Source organism: Panthera tigris, chromosome E1 (assembly GCF_018350195.1).
Source record: "Panthera tigris isolate Pti1 chromosome E1, P.tigris_Pti1_mat1.1, whole genome shotgun sequence".
Classification (NCBI taxonomy): Eukaryota; Metazoa; Chordata; class Mammalia; order Carnivora; family Felidae; genus Panthera; species Panthera tigris.
This window is the reverse complement of record NC_056673.1, coordinates 12027920-12047671: the sequence shown is the minus strand read 5'-3', so window position 1 is coordinate 12047671 and position 19752 is coordinate 12027920. Positions and strand designations below refer to the sequence as shown.

Sequence of the window (19752 nt, the reverse complement as noted above, 5' to 3'; positions counted from 1 at the left end):
TGAATAGAGCAGAACCCCATATTGGCAGGACGTCGGCCACAGCTGAGCCAGGCTGGCCCGGGAGCCAGGTTGGGGGGGCACAGTGGGGGGTGGTCACCTGACAGGCCAAGGCCCTGAAGCAATCCTTTATGGGCCGCTCAGATTGCTCTTCAGATTTGCTCCAGAGCTTTTCAGATGTTTCTTGGATGGTGAGTCACTGCCAAACACGCATGGGGGAGGCCATGGCCCTTGTTAAACTCTTGGTGACTGACACCAGGACCAGGTCTTTTGTGGTCCTGCCCTTCACCTGGGCTGGGAACCTGGAGAGATCAGGCGGGGCACGGGTGCAGGTGCCTCCTCTCTGTCAGCCAGCCCAGGGGGACGTTTCCTGCCACACCTGCAGTACCTCAAGGGAACCAGTTTAAAAGCGTCTCACTCACCTTGCAAAATAAGCCATGGCTGACCTCACCAGAAACCCCCTCTGTGTGGAGAGGCCGTGTCAAGTGCCACTCTCCTTTCCTCATCTGACTCCTCTCTCTGCAGCCCTGGCAGGCCGGTGGCTCGTGAGCCGCAGGTGACTCGGTGGGGCACCGTTCCATGCGGCCTTCCCAGGGCTCTCTAGGCCCCGGGGTCAGTTGGAGGGGCTCCCCTTCTGCAAGTGGTAGTACCTGGGTCTGTGCGTGGGCCTGGAACCTCCAGGGTGGTGGCGCCTGGGGCCCCATCCACCCAAGCAGGCTGAGCGCTTGCAAGAGCTTCCTGTGGCTCCCAGGAGCTCCTGCCGCTGCCCGCGCTGCCTGCGCTCGCTGCGCACACCCTCTCTTGCCGCCTTCCCTCAACCGCTGCTGCCTGCTGCCTGCGCTGCTGGTTCTGGCAGGTTGGCCTGGGAGCAAGCTGTGTTCCTGGAGAAGGTTCTGCAGAGGTTTAGGGCCCCAGAGCTCCTGCTTTGTGTGTGAGCACAGAGAGGGGCGGAGAGCCCAGAGGACCCGAGAATTCTGCCCTTGATCTTAAGCTTCTGGGATGAAGAGACCCTAAGAGATCCATTTTTACTGGTAACCCTTCTTGAGTCTCTTGGCGGGGTCTCAGGATTTGAGCCCATTTCCTCTTTTTCCTTCTAGAGTTAGATATTAGTCTCCCTTAGATTTTTATCTTTGGGGCTCAGAGGCCCTTCACTTGCTCCCCTTGACTCTGCCACTAGTCCAGAATGAAAGTAAAAACCCTTCCTGTGGGGTGACCTTGGGGCACTTGCCTGGGTGTCCCTGAGAGGGCAGGCCTTGGTCTGGTGGCATGTCACGGTTGTAAAAAACAGAATTCAACTGAGTAAGCTTTAGAGATCTTATCGACTTTATCCAACAATTCATGAATCACACAGCATCTCGTCTGTCAAATAGGAGCTCCGAAGAGCTGTACAAAATGAAAAACTTTTTATAGGTAGAAGAGAGAGGCTTTTATGGGCAGAAGAGGGTGGAACAAGGAAGTTAATAGCAAAGAGTGCATTGTTTTGGGCAAGGTCACCTTCCTTTGAGGGACAGCAGGGGTCTTATCAGGTAGATAACTCACTAGTGCTGACTAGGTAATTCCAAATTTACTGGTTTAAGATTCCTTGCCTGGGAGAGGTTGAAACTGTAATTAAGTTAGGGATTAACCACTATTTGGTGACTTGGATTTAGCACAGGTGACTTTATTCTGGGTCTGTTGACTTTTTTTCTTTCTTTTTTTTTTTTAAAGCAGTCTCCTCCTCTTATTTAAAAAAAATTTTTTAATGTTTATTTCTGAGACAGAAGGAGACCGAGCATGAGCGGGGGAGGGGCAGAGAGAGAGGGAGGCACAGGATCAGAAGCAGGCTCCAGGCTCCGAGCTGTCAGCGCAGAGCCCAACACCGGGCTCGAACTCACAAACCTCGAGATCATGACCTGAGCCGAAATCGAACACTTCACTGACTGAGCCACCTAGGCACCCCAGGAATCACTTTTTTAAGTGAAGTTGCTTTTTCAGTGATTTAATGTAGCCAGGTGTCAACTCCCCCAGAAGTATTAATCCAGGTGCGGTAAGTGGCATTGACCACAGCACAGACATTTTCTTATTTAGCTGAAAAATAATCAAGGGATATCCCATTACCAAGAACAACCTTGGCCTTCCAAAGATGGGTACTGCTAGTGAGATCTTTTTGTAATGGGGAACAGATCTGACTTAGGTAATCACAAGAACACCAGAATGCAAATGTACTGTGATTTGCTTAGGAATTTGTATCTTTTGGGCGAGTACAATTATAATTGTACAAAGGTGAAAACAGGGCACTAGATGTTCTGGATGTAAAAGTCAGATTCTGTAAGTGACTCCTAAGTTCAGGGGGTCAGTTGGGACTAGAAGAGAAATTGGTCATGGGGAGGACCAGGAGATCTCTAGTATCAATGGACAGATAAGAGCTCTTTGTTTATGATAAATCTGGCAATCCAAAAGGTCCCCCCCCCCCCCACCCGCATCCCACCCCACCCCCTCCCTTAGTAATGGCCTGACAGATATGGATGATGGCATTCTTTCCAGACCAGTGCCAGAGTAAAGGAAAGAGAAGAAGAAAGAATTTCATTTCATGTTTAAAGAATGAAGTCTTGATACAGCATCTTGGGTACAAGCAGTCTTTTGATATCAGCTACTTTTCTTCTTAGTTTGATTTTGAGGTCTCCAGCTGCTGTGGGGCCCTTTTTAATTAGGAGATGTAGACCCAAGGTTCAGTTCTCTAAAGTTTGGTTGCCATCTGGGGAGTGAGGAGGACCCTTAAAGGCAGTCTTTGTTCTTAGTGATTCCAAATCAGAAGGAGGAGAGAAAATTGGAAATGTTAGTTTAGAGTCATAGCCAGATATTTGCAAAAACTAGACAGACCAAGTTATGTACAGGTATGGAGCCAAACAAACCTCAAAGACAATTAACAGACTAGAATCTCATACCTACGAAGATGCAAAGTTTTTCTCTCTATAGTTATTCCCATTTTTTAAAAGATAGTCACAGTAAAATTACTTGGTTTACATTAAACTTGGTCTGATTTTATAAGTACAGCAAAAATAGCAATTAACCATATAAGCTGTTTTTAAGACAGCTTTGCTGGAACTTTGATCTCTTCTCTGAGGCCAGGAAGCCAAGCCAAGCACTCACCATTAGATTTTACCTGCAGTACCTATAGTTTGGGTGAATTTCTCTCTTCTCAAAGTTCCCTCCAAATGTCCTGAGGTTCATAGGCCTGTCAGGAAGTCACCAGCACCTGGAAGGCTGCTGGGAACCCTATAGCAAGGTACCAGCCCGATTTTTCCAAGCAGCTCCTTAAAGCTGTCTGGTCAGATCTCAGTCTGTGCATATCTCCAAAATGAAACATTCCAGTCAGAGCCTTGGTAATAAAGCCAGTGTTTCCAGTTGTGTCCTCTTCTAGGGAGAACAGATTTTTATTGAACTTCTACAAATAACTAAATATATTGCCATGAAAAGAATACTCAAGAGTTTACGAATTCTGGAGGGATCAGGTAGAGAGAAAAAGTAACTGTTTTAACCATAAAGGTATGCCCTACCAAATTGCTGTAGGTCATAGATCCCTTGAGTGAAAAGGTTTCCCTAGATCTGAAAGAGCAAAACATTAAGGAACTAGCAGCATTTCAAACAAAAGGTCATGTAAAATTATAATCATCCTCAGTTCATTCAGTCCTATGTAATTCTCGTTCTGCTTGAACCCAGTTTTTTCATTAGTTTGGAAATTCTTCCCCAGTTCATTTTTATGGTCGTAAAGCTATTAGAAATCTTTATTTCTCAAAGTCCTTTCCATGAACACTTCCATAAAAGCATCAGAGTAAAACAATAATTCTCTGTAAATAACAGAAGACTTAAAAAATGCCCATAGTTAGGGGCGTCTGGGTGGCTCAGTTTGTTAAGTGTCCAACTTTGCTCAGGTCATGATCTCACTCACAGTGTGTGAGTTCGGGCCCCACATCGAGCTCTGTGCTGGCAGCTTGGAGCCTGGAGCCTGGAACCTGCTTCTGATTGTGTATCTCCCTCTTTCTCTGCCCCTCAGCTGCTCACACTCTCTCTCTTCTCTCAAAAATAAATAAACATTAAAACAAAATTTTTTTTTAAATGCCCATAGTTAAAGATCAGACGAGAGTTCACTATAATGGAAATGACAGGGAAATTTGGTTATTTTTGTGAGGTTCAACATTTTAAGATAACAGCTAGAATTATGACTGATAACGTTGCATCAGGACATATCAGAACCTAAGAAGGCTTAGCCTCACTTATGTGATAATGCTGCCCATGTAATGTAATGTGTCAAGCCTAATTAGTGAACATCTCTCTTTTAAAAGGAGAGAGAGCAAATCTTTTATGATTTTTAGAGATCCTCTGAAAAATCCCAAAGTTACTGCTAGGTCAAGAAGACTTGGTTTAGAATTGCATTTTTGAGAAGTTCGTCAAAATACCAAAAGGTTTTAAAACACTTGGTCACATAGGATCTTAGATCAGTAGGAAACAACACTCCGTTAACACTTAACCAAAGTGGCAATTATAAACTTTATAGGCAAATACAGAAAGTTATTACATGATTGTAAAACAACAACAACAAAAGCCCTAAGCTCTTTTAATAGATGATTTCTTCAGTAATCAAAGACCTGATAAAGACCACATGAAACACAGGACATTATTTTGATAAGACACAAAATCTATGTTTTCTCAGCAGGTTAATTAAAAAGTAAAAACCCTTTCACAACTTCTTATCAATAGCAGACCAATACTCCTAGAAAATTTTGTCCTTATTTTAAGAGAGAATACCAAATTCTGATACTGTACCACCTTACTTTTGAGGTTAATAGTTATCTTTTTTCTTTTCAGTTCAAGTTCATTTTAATGTTAGCTTGACCATGTATAAAATTATTTTCCCAAGATTCCCCTTCCACAGACCTTCTCTAGTTTTCTTTCTTACATTCTGATTTTGTCCTGTTTTTTTCTCTTTTTCATTCTGAAACAACTAGTCTCACTTTGGGATAAAGTTACTTTCTTTTCCTTCAACAAAAATTGATCTCCATTCCTCATATCTTCTTTTACCCGAAACACACATCCTACATGTGTTAGAATTGTTATCCCTTAAAAACTTAATATCTTGTGAAAATAAAGTAGTAAATAATTGTGAACTGTCTTATGTTAGCATTCTGTGCCTGGCAAATGTATAAATACATTTTGTATTTTCTGGAAACATGCTTTCTCATAATAGACTTTTTTAGTGTAGCACAAAATATGTTTAATAGACCCAAATCTCTTTAATTTCTTTATAATAAGCAAAAAAGGAGATAAACCAACGTTCAGTAATTGTTTCAGTATTTTATTTGGAAATGATCTAGGCATTCAATGACTACTACTCATTTAATTTAGTAAAACTCTTCAGATTTTTAAGTTACCAAAAAGATTTGGGGAAACCATTTAAGTAGGCATATCAAAAATATAATTATTGCTGAAAAGTTCACCTAAAATTGCATATCTCAGTTCATAGATCAGTTGTGTTTAGACTACCCGTGAAGACTTTGTGAAATATTTGGACAAAGTCAGCCAGCAACGTCTGTTATAACATAGACACCATGAGGTTATTTGACCAGTAAACCTAGATAGAGTGAAAGTTGTGGAAAGGTATTATAGTTAATGCTGATAACTCTGAAGACACGTCTATTTTAACTAAATTAACACACTTAAATCAGTTTTAATACCAAATATTTTCCTAGAGCACATGAATCTAAAAAGCATTAGGTTACTCTCTGTTGTAAGTTTTAGAATATTGTTAGTACTTAATTCATATAAGTACTTAATTTTCTTGAAGCCAACTAAATAGAGCTCTTTTCTTTCTTTTTAATTTTTTTTAATGTTTATATTTGAGAGAGAGTGTGTGCACGGGAGCGCACGCAGGGGAAGGGCAGAGAGAGAGAGAGAGACAGAGGCAGAATCCAAAGCAGGCTCCAGGCTCTGAGCTGTCAGCACAGAGCCTGACGTAAGGCTCAAGCACATGGACCATGAGATCATGACCTGAGAGAGCTCTTTTACAAATTAATTTTGGCAGTATCATCTATAGGTAGAAAATACACATGTACGTGCACGCGCACACACATACACACACACCTTATAGCTTCCATTCTAAAATTTTAGCCGTGGAAAGATACATTAATATAAAATGCACTGGTTATAAGTTGGATCCAAATTGTGTTTCTGGCAGATGAAATAAGGTTACCTGGTCAGATGGCAAGAGCTTTTTATTTTTATGGAGAAGACACTTGAGATCTTTCATTTACTCGTGTTCCAAATAATCTTTCCCCCTTTTGCTTTTCTGATAAGAATTCCCTCCCTGGAGTTGGTATTTCAAAGAGTAGACCCTTAGATAAGAGGTCCCAGAGAAGACCAGGTAGAACATTTACATCACAAAGGCACAAGGAAAGAATATAAAGGCTTCCAAGAAGGCCTTTTGTTTCCTGAGGCCAGAATTTTTACAATACTTTACAAGCCTTTGGAGATCTGTAGAGGAGGTTTTGGTGTTGGTAAAAAAGGATAGACGGACTGTGAAGTGTTTCTAGAGCCGAATTTCTGGTTTTGTGAACAACTGCTCTAATTCCTCAAAGATTTCTGAGTTTTGACTTAAACGGTATCGTAAGTCGATCCACCCGTGCAGCTACATTATCCTCAGTTTGCTTCTGTGTATCAGGAAGGAGATTTCCAACTTGGGTGGAAATCAAAAGATTTCTGTGTTCTGGATTTAGAACTGTTTGTCTTTGGAATGTTCTAATATATCCTTTCACAGAGGTTTCAGATACTTTTTCTTTTCTTCTGGTACATAGTTTCATTCTAGTTTAAGGGAGAAGGCCTAAACAACCCTATCAGGCTCTGGTTATCCGCTTCCAACTTGGCTGACTTGTAACCACAGAACCACTTAAAAACTTGTTTTAAATATCTTGCCACTTTTCAGCCAGGACAAACAAATGTTTCTGGCAGTATTGAACAACTCCCCATCAATGTAAGTGGGGACTCAAAGAGGATGTAAAGGATACTTACTACCTTCCCAAGATCCAGAGTTTCTCTCAAAGAGAGCCAAAAAGAACCAGCAACCTGTATGCCCCGTCCGGGCCAAAAACTAAGCCAAGTTCTTAGGACGCAAAACAAGCAAGAAGGTAGTAGCTGTCCCTGAAGAGACGATCAAGAGCCAGTGGGTTTGGATTTGGAAAGGAAGGGAGAGTGTGAAATTTTATTTTGGTCTCTCAATTGGGCATTCAGGAGAGCTGACTCAGGTATGAATTCTCACTGTCTGGCTTCTGCCAGTTCTCCCAGGATCCCCTCTGTAGCCTCTCTTATCTACCAGAATTTGGCAAGGCTTTTCATTAATTTTAGTTTCCGTTGGCTGTTTCAGAGAATAATGTAGCAGTTTACCAGGGAACTCCCCAGAGTCCCACCACCTCTGGGAGGGTCCATGTGGGCACCTCCTTCAAAGGCAGATTTGAAAGCATTCAAGTTGGTGTTGAGGGATTTACCCAAAATGTTTGAGGACAAAATTTTTTTTTTTTTTAATTTTTTTTTTTTAACGTTTATTTATTTTTGAGACAGAGAGAGACAGAGCATGAACAGGGGAGGGGCAGAGAGAGAGGGAGACACAGAATCGGAAGCAGGCTCCAGGCTCTGAGCCATCAGCCCAAAGCCCGACGCGGGGCTCGAACTCACGGACCCTGAGATCGTGACCCTGAAGTCGGACGCTTAACCGACTGAGCCACCCAGGCGCCCCTGAGGACAAAATTTTTTCTAATGGTCCAGTCGGTTACAAATGAGATACTCATTTCTGAGCCTGTGTTTTGATGTTAGACTCCTCGGAAGGTGTAATGGGAGAGGCCTATGTGTTGTTTTAGATACCTTCTGTGTCTTTAATTTTTCATTAGCCTTTACAACAAAACTTTCAGTGAAACTGTTTTGGAATCTTGAAGCCTTTGGAAGCTTCTGCATACCAATTAAAATAAGTATCCCATTCTGTTTGTTCGATTAGGAACCCCTGCTTTTAAGTGCACTTCTTAAATAAATGATCTTGTCTAACTGGGACGCTCCCATAACAGCCCCTGCGATTCTGGGTTGTCTTTAGTAAGATTTTGCATTTTTGTAGGTATCTATAGTTCCTGGCCCTATAGTCCTTGAGCCATAAAATAAGTGTAAGCGTGCTGGAAGTCAGTGTGTTCAACTGTAGAATTTAAAGATCCCGTTTCTTCTAGCTAAGTCTTCGAGTCTCACAGAACCAAATTGATGCCTAAAAGGGATGTGCTGCTGGGTTGGGAATGGTGTGGTGTTTTACAGTGTACCTTGTTGCACGGAAAGTTTCTTGAGGTTGGCAGGTGACCTAGTGTCGCTCTTGTGTCCGTCCATGACCAGCCTGTCTGGACACGGGAGCCTTAGAGTTAGGTGCCGAGCCCTCCTAAGAGTTTTTAAGTGCTCAGCCTGTGCCCACCAGTTTGGTAGCTTTTGGCTTCTGAGATTCTCATTAGCAATAGCCTTTACCTTCTGTGCACGCTAATGCACCAGCAGTAGCTGAGATATTTCTAACCAGTAAAAGGCTTTGTGTGCACCACCAGCAGTTCTCAACGTGGAACTGGGGACTAGGGAAGGTGCTGAAGCAGCGGACCCCAAAGAATGGGGACTGTGGACTGGGATTCCCATGAAGTGGGGAATGCACACTGAACCATCAGGAGCCCCCAGTAGGGAATCTGAGTACTAAACCAAGGATGGGGGATTCCAGTCAAGTGGAACACTACACACTGAACTAGCCACAGTTCCCAGCATGGTCCGGTCCAGTGGGGGACTGTAGGGAGCCAATTAGATCAGGAGCTCAACACGAAGAGAGCAGAGCTCAGAACAAGAGGATCTTCCCATGGCCCTCGGAAATGGTGAGAAAGACCGAAAACTTTAAGGGTTCACAGGTACCACAGCTGGCTGTGTTTCTCGTTGTCCTTGAAGCTGTCCGAAGTTTCTTTTGAGCCCCACCACCGCCACCAAACTTGTAAGAACAAAATTCAGCAAACTTTAAATTTTAAAGCTCTCACTGGCTTTACTCAGTGATTCGGCATTCCATCCAGGAGATAGAAAAGAGCTCTAAGGAGCTGTACAGAATGAAAGACTTCTGTAGGCAGAAGGGAGTGGGACAAGGAAGTTACTGGCAAAACGTGCATTGTTTCAGGCAAGCTCACCTTCCTTTGGGGGACAGCACAGGGCTCTCAGGCAGAGCACCTCACTAGTGCTGACCAGGTAATTCCAGATTGGCTGGGTTAAGATTCCACTCCTGGGAGAGGTTGAAACTGTAATTAAATATCAAGTCTCAGTTTGGTGATGTGGGCTTAGCACAGGTGACTCCATTTGGGGCCTTGTCCCTGTTTTAAACAGGGCCCAAGTCTCAGGCCCCCAAGGGTGAGGACTAGGCCTCAGCCCCCGTGCCCCCCCTGGCCTCCCTGCCCTCAGCCACCATGGCGACTCCCTGTGACTCAGGGACAAGGATGGTCTCCCCTTCTCAGTGATCACCTTGGGTGTTTGTTTCTTTAATTCTTTGGATAATTTTGATTTACCATTATTTGATTTTAAAAAGCAGTCCCTTTCTGTTTATTCATTTTCCAGCCTTATTTTCTTTCAGGTCTTGCCCCTCTCCACCTTCTCCTGCTGTGTCGCTGTGTGACGTTACTCGCCCTTCCTTCGCCTGCTTCGCTCCCATCTCAGCTCCGTCTCCAGCCGTAGATGGCCTGATGATGCGCCGGCCTTTCACACGAAATCAACTCGCTTTGTTTTTGTTTTAATTTGGTTTTTGATTCTTTTTACTGTTGGCAGAAACAATGTTAATTCATGGGCCTTTTTCTTGCTAACTTTTGGTTGCCCTGGGGTGGGGGCTGCATCGTGGTCTGCTGAGGGTTGCAATGAGAACTGAGGCTGCCACCCTCCGAGGCGGTGGCTGCCTTCTGATCATGTCTGTGGCTCAGGAGAGGAGGCCAGGCAATGAGCTGTGTGACTGCCAAGTGTGTCAACAGACCATGCAGGGGCTTCCAGCGTGGGGATAGAGGGCAAGGACAGGCTGGGGGGAAGGGGAGGCCCTTGCCCTTGAGCTGCTCCCAGCCCCTGCATGGCTTCCCCCTCCACGGTGGTGGGAGAGGGAGCTTGGGCCGGGGTGTCCGGTGAGCTAGCCAAGTGTCCTGTGTGCATAGGCCCCACGCCCTGCGAAGGGGGAGGCCCAGGGAAGACTGGGATGGGCCAGGCATGGCGGTATTGGCTGAAGGAGCCCTCTGTAACTGAAGACCAAGCCCGCCTCAGGCTGTGGGGGGACCCCGTCTCCCCCTCAGCAGCCCCGTGTCCTCTCTTGTAGGAGGTCCCAGGTCATTGAGAAATTTGAGGCCTTGGACATTGAGAAGGCAGAGCACATGGAGACTAACTCGACAGCCGGGCCCTCGCCATCAAGTGACACTCGCCAGGGCCGCAGTGAGAAGAGGGCGTTTCCCAGGAAACGGGTGAGCGTCCGGGGCCTGGGGCCAGCGCTGAGGCCCAAGCGGTGCCACGTGCGGCCACTGGGGCTCCATCAGCATATGGCCCCACACCTCCTCACAGAGCCCCCAAACGCACCCAGATGCACTTCCACTGGGCTTCCTGTTCTCATTTCCTACTTGTTTGCTCATGTCTCTCCTCTCCTCCAGTTAGTGACTTTCTCGAGGCCGAGGCCTGCCTTCTGCATCTTCCTGTCAGAACTTGACCCATCTCTGCTAAAGGCCAGTCTAGCGAGCCTTAGGTCCCAGCTCATAACCGGAGCTGCTCTCTTTCTCTTCGAGGCAGCCCGGCCGCGAGGCTGAGCACCTTCCTTCCTCTTTCTTTCGAGTGGCGGCCGTTGCCCTCGCTTCTCTACTTAGTCCACAAGGCAGGTCTCTCTGAAATAATCCTCCTCCTCCTCCTCCTCCTCCTCCTCCTCCTCCTCCTCCTCCTCCCAGGCAGCCCACCTGCCTCTTGTGGCCCTGCTGTGTCCGATCTTCATCTTCCTCCCCAGCCCCTGTCTGGGCTCATGAGGTGTTCTGCTGCCCGCTGCCTCAGAGCCTGGGGCTCTTCCTTCCGTGACCCCGAGAAGCCAGGGGATGGGGATGGGACCAGGAGAGTGACGGTGACTAGCGCATCCGAAAGAAAAGGCTGCTTTAACAACTAATGTGTCTTTGAACCCGCTGCGTGAAGCGGATGGAGCCGGACAAGGAGTCCCAGGACACTGGCTCCCGTCCCTGCTCTGGTCCAGACTTACCCAGACAGAGCCCAGACAGAGTGCTTTCCTCCTCGCCTGGGAACGTTCTTGACCCTCCCACAGCTCTGGCTCCTGGTTTCCCTGCTCCCCACCTGACTTTACTGGCTTGTACTGACTGGCGGCTGCTCTCTGCCACAGGACCTCCCCAGCGAAGCCCCCACAGCTCCTCTCCCGGACACCTCGGCCTCCCCCCTGTCTCCACACCGAAGAGCCAAGTCACTGGACAGGAGGTCCACGGAGTCCTCCCTGACGGTGAGCCCAGGCGCCCGCACAGCAAAGCCTGGAGACGCCGCTCCTGCTGCTTCTGTCACTTGGGGTCACTGTCTGCTTATGTCCGTGCGTCCATGCTGGCTGTCCCCTCTGCACGGGCCTTTGTGTCTGTGCGTGGGAAGCAGATGCGGTGTTCCTTTTCCCTTTTCTGGATACATAGGCGTCCTGAGCTCTGAGGTCACGAGTAGAGGAGGCCACTTGGCCAAGGCAGCAAAATCCTGATTTCAGAGAACCAGGGCCACAGCAACAAGGAACCTCTGTTCTTGCTTTGGGTGTTTGTTTCTGTGACATTTTGGAGGCAGGAGCCCCTTCTTGCTGGGAGCCCTTGCCTCGTTCATGATGTCTCATGACAGGAGAGACGCTTTTGCCCGAGGTCACTTGAGCTGCAGCAGTGGAGGTGCAGGTGGGGAGTGGCCAGACGGGACCCTCGCTCCCTTGGGGAGCCGAGAGTGGCCGGCCAGTGGCCCCGGGAATGAAGGACAGCTATGCACATGGTGACCCGGGGCTCCTCTCTGCCTTGTCCGCGGTCTTCTGAGAAGTGGTTGGTGCCACTCCTACCCCTAGGGTGTGGAGCCACCAGCCACACACGTGGAACTGAGCCAGGATAGGAGGGCTTCTTACCTGGAAGAGGGTTGTCTTTTCCTGGAGTCTGGGTGCTGCTCAGAGGTTTGGCACAGAGGCTCCTGGAACAACTCCCTCCCGGTCCTTCAGATACAGAAAGACATCACAGCCCGTTTCTGGTGGAGGTGGAGATATACCTGTAGAAAAGTGAGAGCAAGCACGTGGGCCAAAGGGAAGGATGATCCTCATCTCTTCAGGTGCCAACTTGACAGATGCCCAGCTGTGAACACAAGCAGGGCCCAGCAGGGCTGCGGGTGGGCCTAAAGTGCTTCCTTGGGCTGCTCCCCAGGCCCAGGGCCACGGGTGCAGTAGAGCCCAGCAGGGCCAGCTCCCGCGCTCTGCTGTCAGCTGTCCTGGGTTTGCATCTTGCCGGGAGACGGAGACTCAAACTCATCCTGGTAGATAGGTGGCCCCAAAGTCTCGGCAGGGTTGCTCCTGCATCTTGCTCAACGCCACGCTTGGTCTCCGCTCCTCCGTCTTCCTCTCTCCGCCTTCCTGTGGCTTCTGCGGGAACTTCTGATTTCTCCTTTTAGTGGTCACTGCAGGTTTTCCCCTTCGTGTGAAACACCGACTGACTCTCCCTCTGGGCCGTCCTCTGCCGCCAGGCAGGCTTCTGTCAGAGCGTCTGGGCAGCCCAGCTGCTGCTGTGCCCGCAGGCCATGCCCTTCCCTCCCCATCATCCCGCTGAGCCCGGCGTCTCCTTCCTTGAAGACACATGAATCTGTGGAGGGTTTGTGGGCAGCACCCGCCTGGGCAAGGCAGGCCATCCTGGCTCGTCTGGCAGGTGGAGAAATGCCTCTTCCCACTGCCCACCTCATGCGGACAGAGACACCTGCTGCCCCTCAGTCAGTCACCCTTTCCCCATGACTGAGATAGCTCAGAGTGCCTTTTTCTGAACTGTTCTTTTTTCTCCCTTTCTTAGCCTGACCTGCTGAACTTCAAGAAAGGCTGGCTGACCAAGCAGTATGAGGACGGCCAGGTGAGTGTGCAGGGCTGGGCTGCTGTGGCCCCTCAAAGACTGGGGAGCAGGGGTGGGGTCTGCCTGGCCTTGTCCCCAGCAGGGGTGGGAGCACTGGCTCGATCCCCCACCTCCGGCATGACCTCTTGTGTGGTCGACCAGAACTGTGGCCAAGACCCCCATCTCCTCAGGGAAGTGGAGGTACACAGCCGTCCCCACTCTCAGTTCTGCAGTGAGAGGCGGGGGCCGCTGGAGAAGACCACCATCCTGCACCCAGCAAGGATCGCTGCCTCAGGCTAGGAGAATGTTCTACAGCACTAGCTCCCTACCTGGTAGTCTTTCCTAAAAGTTCCCAGAGAGCCCAGGCTTCCCAGGAATGGGGGAGGCCTCTGGTGTGGTTGGCTTGTGGATGCATCTGAGGCAGGCCACGTTGACAGCAACTAAGGGCTGCTAGACTCTGCCGGGGACTCCAGCTCAGCCGCGGTCCTGGGAGAAGCCAGTGTGGTCGTTCTTGCCGTCAGACTCCAGCAGGAAGAGCCATTTGCAGCTGGACCTGCCACCCCACCTCCACCCTGCTTGGGGCTGGAAGGCCAGGCCTCCAAGGAGGCATGAAGAGGAGTCTGCTAGTTCCTACCGAGAGGCCCCGAAACCCTGCCCTCCTGAGCTCCCCTTCTTGCTTCCTGAGCAGCCGTGCCGAAACATCCTCTTTTTCTCTCTCCTCCATATCAATCCCCTTGGCCTTGCCTGAAGACTCAAGTCTCCCTCCTTGCTACTCACAGTGAAGACTTGGGAATCTGGCTGGCTGGTTTGCTCCTGCTGGCTGCAGGTGGGCGTGCCCCTCTGGTTAGCCAGCCAGTGGCTGTGGCTCACAGGAAGCCCCTTAGGATGGAGATGCTGTTTTCACAGCCACTTTCCAGCTCTGGGGGCCCAGCCCCCTGTCTGCAGCCTCTGGAGTTGAGATCGAGGACTGCGAAGCACTTTTCACCAGCCACACCACTGTGGGTTACAGAAAGCCCGTAGCCTGCGGCCCACCCCAGCTCTCCATGCTGCCTTGTCACGGGGGAGCCGCGGCTTGGCAAGTGCCCTGACGTCATGCGCGCATGGCTGCCTGCGGCCTGAGCAGAGTCCTGTGTGTGTCTGCCACTCGTGGGAGGGGCCGCCTGCCCTCTGCTTTTCCTGTGCTCTGGGAGGTGCCCCCAGGACTCTGGCTATGGATTGCCTTGGAGCAGTAAATGTGCTGCATGGTAGTTGAGTCTGGTTTTTCCCTTCCCTTTTAGTGGAAGAAGCACTGGTTTGTCCTTGCTGATCAAAGCCTAAGATACTACAGGGATTCGGTGGCTGAGGAGGTGAGTGTTTTTGGCTTCCTTCCTAGTTGTGGAGACAGTTGAGGGATCCAGGCGACACCCAGGAGCCCAAGGCTCCCAGACACTGCTTCTCTAGGCTGACATCCCCTCTGTCTGTTGACAGGTGTCCGAGTGGCCATCTTGGGTTTTCTAGTGTAGATCTGGTGCGAAGTCTGAGCATGATATCATCAGCTTTTGATGTTCTTGTGACTGAGTCTTTCTGAAACGTTGGGCTGTTTTGAGTCTCTGCTTGAGGCACCTGAGTGCAGAGTGTTTCAGTGGCTTCTCTTTTCTCTGTTCTTTGAAAAACACCGAAAGATGTCTTATTTTAAAACTCAGGATGAACAGTTTGGTTTTTTCTACAAAGGTTTCGTGGAGAATTGAATGTCTTGAAACAGAACTAAATCTTGTTCTTTGTCTTCTGGACAAAGATGGGATGTGGCAAATGAATTCAGGTGGCCCAGTTGACTGTCCTCATTTCATGGTTGAAGACCAACCAGAAGGGGCTCTTTTTCTTCCTTAAAAAATACCGTGTTTTTTGAGTTTTTTGAGTCTGTGTTCCTACCTTTTCCCTTGCATCCCACTCCAGGGATCCTTCAGATATATTCCCGCATATAGCCCAAGGTTAGTCATTCCTGCACTTTTGTGGTAGCAGAAGATTGGCAAGAATCTAATATCCGTCCTTAGCTCGTTATATACATTTACATAGCCTGAACGCTTACGGGCTGCAGCGGAGAGATGTTAGTGATACGGGATAGACGAGAGCAGTGTGGGCGGCAGGCCCCTGGTGCTGCCTGAAATCAAGGAACGCGGGAGCGTGTGGTTGGTAGTGTGTGCGTAGACCAGCAGTTCTCAGAGTGTGGTCTGTGGACCCCTGGAGACCCTTTCGGGGGGCTGACGGACTGGTATACTCAAAACTATTGTGAAAAAGTTAAAATGCCATGTAAAGTGTCAATTCTCGCATACTCGTCTTTTCTGTATTCTGTGATTCAACATGGGCAGTGAGCATAAGGCGCCTTTGCTGCGTAACAGAACGTAGTGGGTCCCTCGCTGGAAGCACCTGCACCCCGTCTGGCTGCCAGACAGACTTCCCCTCGTGCTTCTCCTCGTGCAGTACTGCCTGCACTTAACAACTGACAGACAAACTGCTCATTCCGTTTTGGTGTCTGGCAGACATTTGCTTTAAAATGCACCAAGGGAGCCTATTCCTTCAAAGGAGACAATCCACTGTTTGTTGCCAGTGATACAGTTTGAGCTTACAAGCGAAACTGGAACTTTGGAAAATTCGTATTCATTGTCACAAACTTGACAACTTCCCTGTATTGACAGACTCTCCTAATGGAGTAGGTGGTCACACTAACAGATGTTTTGATCTTATGTAATGAAATGTGTCGACTTTTGGGAGATACACGTAACTTGGTATCTTCCAGATGGCCAGTACGTAAAGTTAGAAAATCATGCACGAGTAATAGAGCCATTCAGGGGGCAGGAGAAAACCGTGGATTTTAATATAACAGTATGGAAAGGTCCTTGACAGGATTGGCGATTCCATTCTGCAGTTCACCTTTAAGAAAGTACACCTTTTCACGATATATGTACATCAAACCATCATGCTGTACGTCTTCGGGTTATACAGTGATGCATGTCGATTATTCCTCAAAACCGGGGGGAGGGGGGCAGAAACGACTATTAAAATATGTCTCCTTACGCTGGACTGTCTTCATACGCGGTTGACTCTTGAACAATGCAGAGGTTGGGCGTGCTGACCCCTCGCACAGTTGAAAACCTGCATATAACTTCTGACTCCCCCAAAACGTAACGGCTAATAGCCTGCCAATAGATTAACATATATCTGTATGTTATGTGCGGCATATACTGTATTCTTACAATAAAATAAACCAGAGAAAAGAAAAGGCTGTTAAGAAAATCCTAAGGAAGAGAAAATACATTTACAGGACTGTGCTACCTTGAAAACAATCCATGTATAACTGGACCCACACAGCTCACGTTGTTCGAGGGTCAACCGTACTTCAGTCAAAATGATACATCGCACAGGTTGAATGCAGCAACAGATGAGAGAATCCAGCTGTCCTTGGAAACCAAGCATTTAAAGATTTGCAAAAATCTCTTGCCGACTTCAAAAATATTTTTTAATAAAAACTAAAATGGTTTGTGTTCCTAAATGAGCAAATAAATAGGTTTACTTTTTTTTTCACGTTTATTTCTACTGTGTTAAATATCATCAGTAGGTGAAACCCACATAAATGAAAACTCTTTGGGGTCCTCAGTTTTTAAGAGCATAAGGGTTCCAACCACACGTTTGAGAACCGTTGGCATGGATTGGATATCTTTGGCAGGATGCTCAGGGAAATAGCCTCACTGCTTCCAGGTAGCCAAAGATAGGCAGTGTCCTCACTTGTCAGCGGACATGCCCATGAAAAATAAAGCTAACGTGGAAATTCGCTTGCCTCAGTGTTGACTTTTACTTTCTAAATCTCCTAAGATCCTCTCCTGTTTCTCTGTAGGCTGCTGACCTGGACGGGGAAATTGACTTATCCACGTGTTATGATGTCACGGAGTATCCAGTCCAGAGAAACTACGGCTTTCAGATACATGTGAGCCTGGGGTGGAGCTTGGACACAGGCTTGGTGTGGAGGTGGGGGACACGGGCTTGACCCGCTGGGATATTTTTCCACAAACGTGATGTCCTGGTCCAGGGACACCTGTGGATAAGGTGACCTCTCACAGGCATGATCAGCATACATTCTCTTCTGTCAGTGTGAGTGCCTTGACCTGTGCCTTCCTGTGTCCTTAGCACCTCATCCCAACTCCAACTTGTGATCTGAACAAAACAATTAGATGTTAGCATCTTTAGCATTTTTCTTCTAAGTACCATTTAGAAGCTTTGTTACTGAAGGTTCTTTTTTTTAAATGCTGGCGTTGGGGAAAGACAATGGGATTGGGGAATAAAAATAGAAGTGTTAGTTAAGCCTTGAATACTAGGTTTTTACTGATTTGTTCTTTCATTTGGACATTTATCCATCTATTCATGTCTTTTGTTCCCCCACGATCTTGTGAGGGACTCAGGCAAGCAAGGCATTGCCCCTGCCCTCAAAAAGAAATATGATAGGAAAAATAAAATGATTCTTGGCCATTTCATTAAAGCTGGTGGTTTGAGGGCTACCTGGAGGCAGCCAGGCTCAAGATTAGGGCACAGTCGGGGCACCTGGGTGGCTCAGTCGGTTAAGCGTCCAACTTCAGCTCAGGTCATGATCTCGCGGTCTGTGGGTTCAAGCCCCGTGTCGGGCTCAATGCTGACAGCTCAGAGCCTAGATCCTGCTTCATATTCTGTGTCTCTCTCTCTGCCCCTCCCCTGCTCACACTCTGTATCTCTCTTCTTCAAAAATAAATAATGCTAAAAAACGTTTTAAAAAAAAAAGGGGGGCATAATCTCCAACTGGTGTATCTGCCTTCTGACACCAACTGCAAGATCAAGGGGTGCCCCAGACTACCCTCAGGCTCAACAATTAGCCAGAAAGACTCACAGAACATAGGAGCACTCTACATACAATTGTAGTGTTATTGTAGCAGAAGGATAGAGACCAGAACAAGCCGGAGGAAGACACCTGGAGAATTGTACCGGGATGGCCCTAAACACAAACCTTCCAAGTCCTCGGGAATGTATTACCCTCTTGGGTGATGTGTGGCTCTACCCAGAGCTTCCAGCTCAGGAAGTTCACCCAGTCAGTGTCCAGAGTTTTAATCGAAGCTTCATGGTTGTTGCTGATTGAGTTAACTATCCATGTGATCGAGCGCAATTTCTGGCCCTCTCCCCAGACGTCGGCTGATTTCATGTGTCCCAGAGCCCCAGCCTTCTCCCTTCATGGCTGGTCTTTCTGGAGTGACCAGCCCCCACCTTAAATAGGTTACTTCCCAGGAGCTGGGACAAATGCCAGACCTCTCTCTGGGCAGAGCTAATCCCTCTGTCACAAGAGCCTTAGGAGTGTGTGATGGTGAGCAGCTGGCCAGAGCTGCCACTGGGGGCTGGTTTCTCACAGGGAGCTAGAGCTCCAGGCAGGGGGGTTACCTTTAACAGGCTCTCACCTTTAATTTTTTTTTCTTAATGTTTGTTTATTTTTGAGAGCGAGAGGGAAAGAGCGTGAGCAAGGGAGGGGCAGAGAGAGAGGGAGACATAGAATCCGAAACAGGCTTCGGGCTCCAAGCTGTCAGCACAGAGCCCAGTGCGGAGCTTGAACTCATGAACCGTGAAATCATGACCTGAGCCGAAGTCGGACGCTCAACTGACCGAGCCACCAAGGCGCCCCAGCAGGCTCTTGCCTTTAGATCTTTGCATCTGAAAGCTCAGTTGTATTTCTGGACTTAGAGTAGATCAGGCACATTGGGACTGACTCATATTAACCAACCCAGAGGAGGCCAAGGTTCAGACCCGAAGGCTGGAGAGTTCATTATAAGGCAAAATCCAGTCAGCAGCCCACCGGACTACTGGTCGTGGCGTTCCTTCCATGTGGGGCAGCTGTGGGGACGCCACGTCCTAGTTGGAGGTTGCACTGATGACCTGGCACCAGGGCTGGAGCAGAAGCCGGCAGATCTCGGCGGCCCGTGCTGCCCTGCTGTGGTGCTTTTCTGCCCTCGTACCCACAAGAGGAATAGACGGGCTTGGTGAGCCAACACGTCGGGCAGCCTTGGAGGCAGGGGTGAATTCTGGCTGTCTGGGTCCGTGCCGAGTCCCCCCACGGTCAGCCCTACCTCTCCGTTTCAAAGAGTAGTTCTCTCTGGGTGGGCATCCTGGGGGTGAGGAGTGTTTTATCACTAAGTCAGCGCCTCTCACTGAGCTGGTCACAACTTCACCGTTCTAGGGCTGCTCTCAATGCGGGAGGGTGGCTTCCAGGAGGGGCTCGGTCCGGGCCACTAGGCAGCTTTAGGGGGTTGAGAGACACAGCTGAGAGCTGAGCGTGCACGTGTTCTTGCCCGGCCGCCAGACCTGGTGGCACCCTCCAGGGAGCGGAATGCAGAAGCCAAGTGAGGGTGACACATGGGAGCCCTGAGGGCCAGGTCGGGAGGCTGTCTTGTCCTGAAGTTGGAGGAAGTTCTAGAACGTGTTGGAGGGTGCAAGGCAGTTGTGTCTCAGTAAGACACCTCCAGCAGGACGTGCAGGGCACTTAGAAAGGTGGGAAAGTAGAGGCAGGAGGCATGCAAAGTGGCGAGAGGGCCCACGGTGGAAGGGTGCGTGGGCTGTGGCTCCGCCAGGTGAAGGAGGAGGCAGGTGT

The 19752-nt window shown here is 48.6% G+C and overlaps 1 protein-coding gene across 3 annotated transcripts in view; it reads left to right on the top strand.

Moving 5' to 3' along the window:
• The window catches only part of LOC102955459 (myosin phosphatase Rho interacting protein), a 154144-nt gene that overhangs the window by 99163 nt on the left and 35229 nt on the right, over positions 1–19752 (top strand). For all 3 annotated transcript variants that reach the window (XM_042966316.1, XM_042966319.1, XM_042966317.1), the window contains exons 8-12: positions 10361–10502; positions 11411–11524; positions 13086–13142; positions 14399–14467; positions 16990–17079. In XM_042966316.1, coding sequence (XP_042822250.1) covers positions 10361–10502; positions 11411–11524; positions 13086–13142; positions 14399–14467; positions 16990–17079 — 472 coding nt within the window. The remainder of the gene's footprint in view (positions 1–10360; positions 10503–11410; positions 11525–13085; positions 13143–14398; positions 14468–16989; positions 17080–19752) is intronic.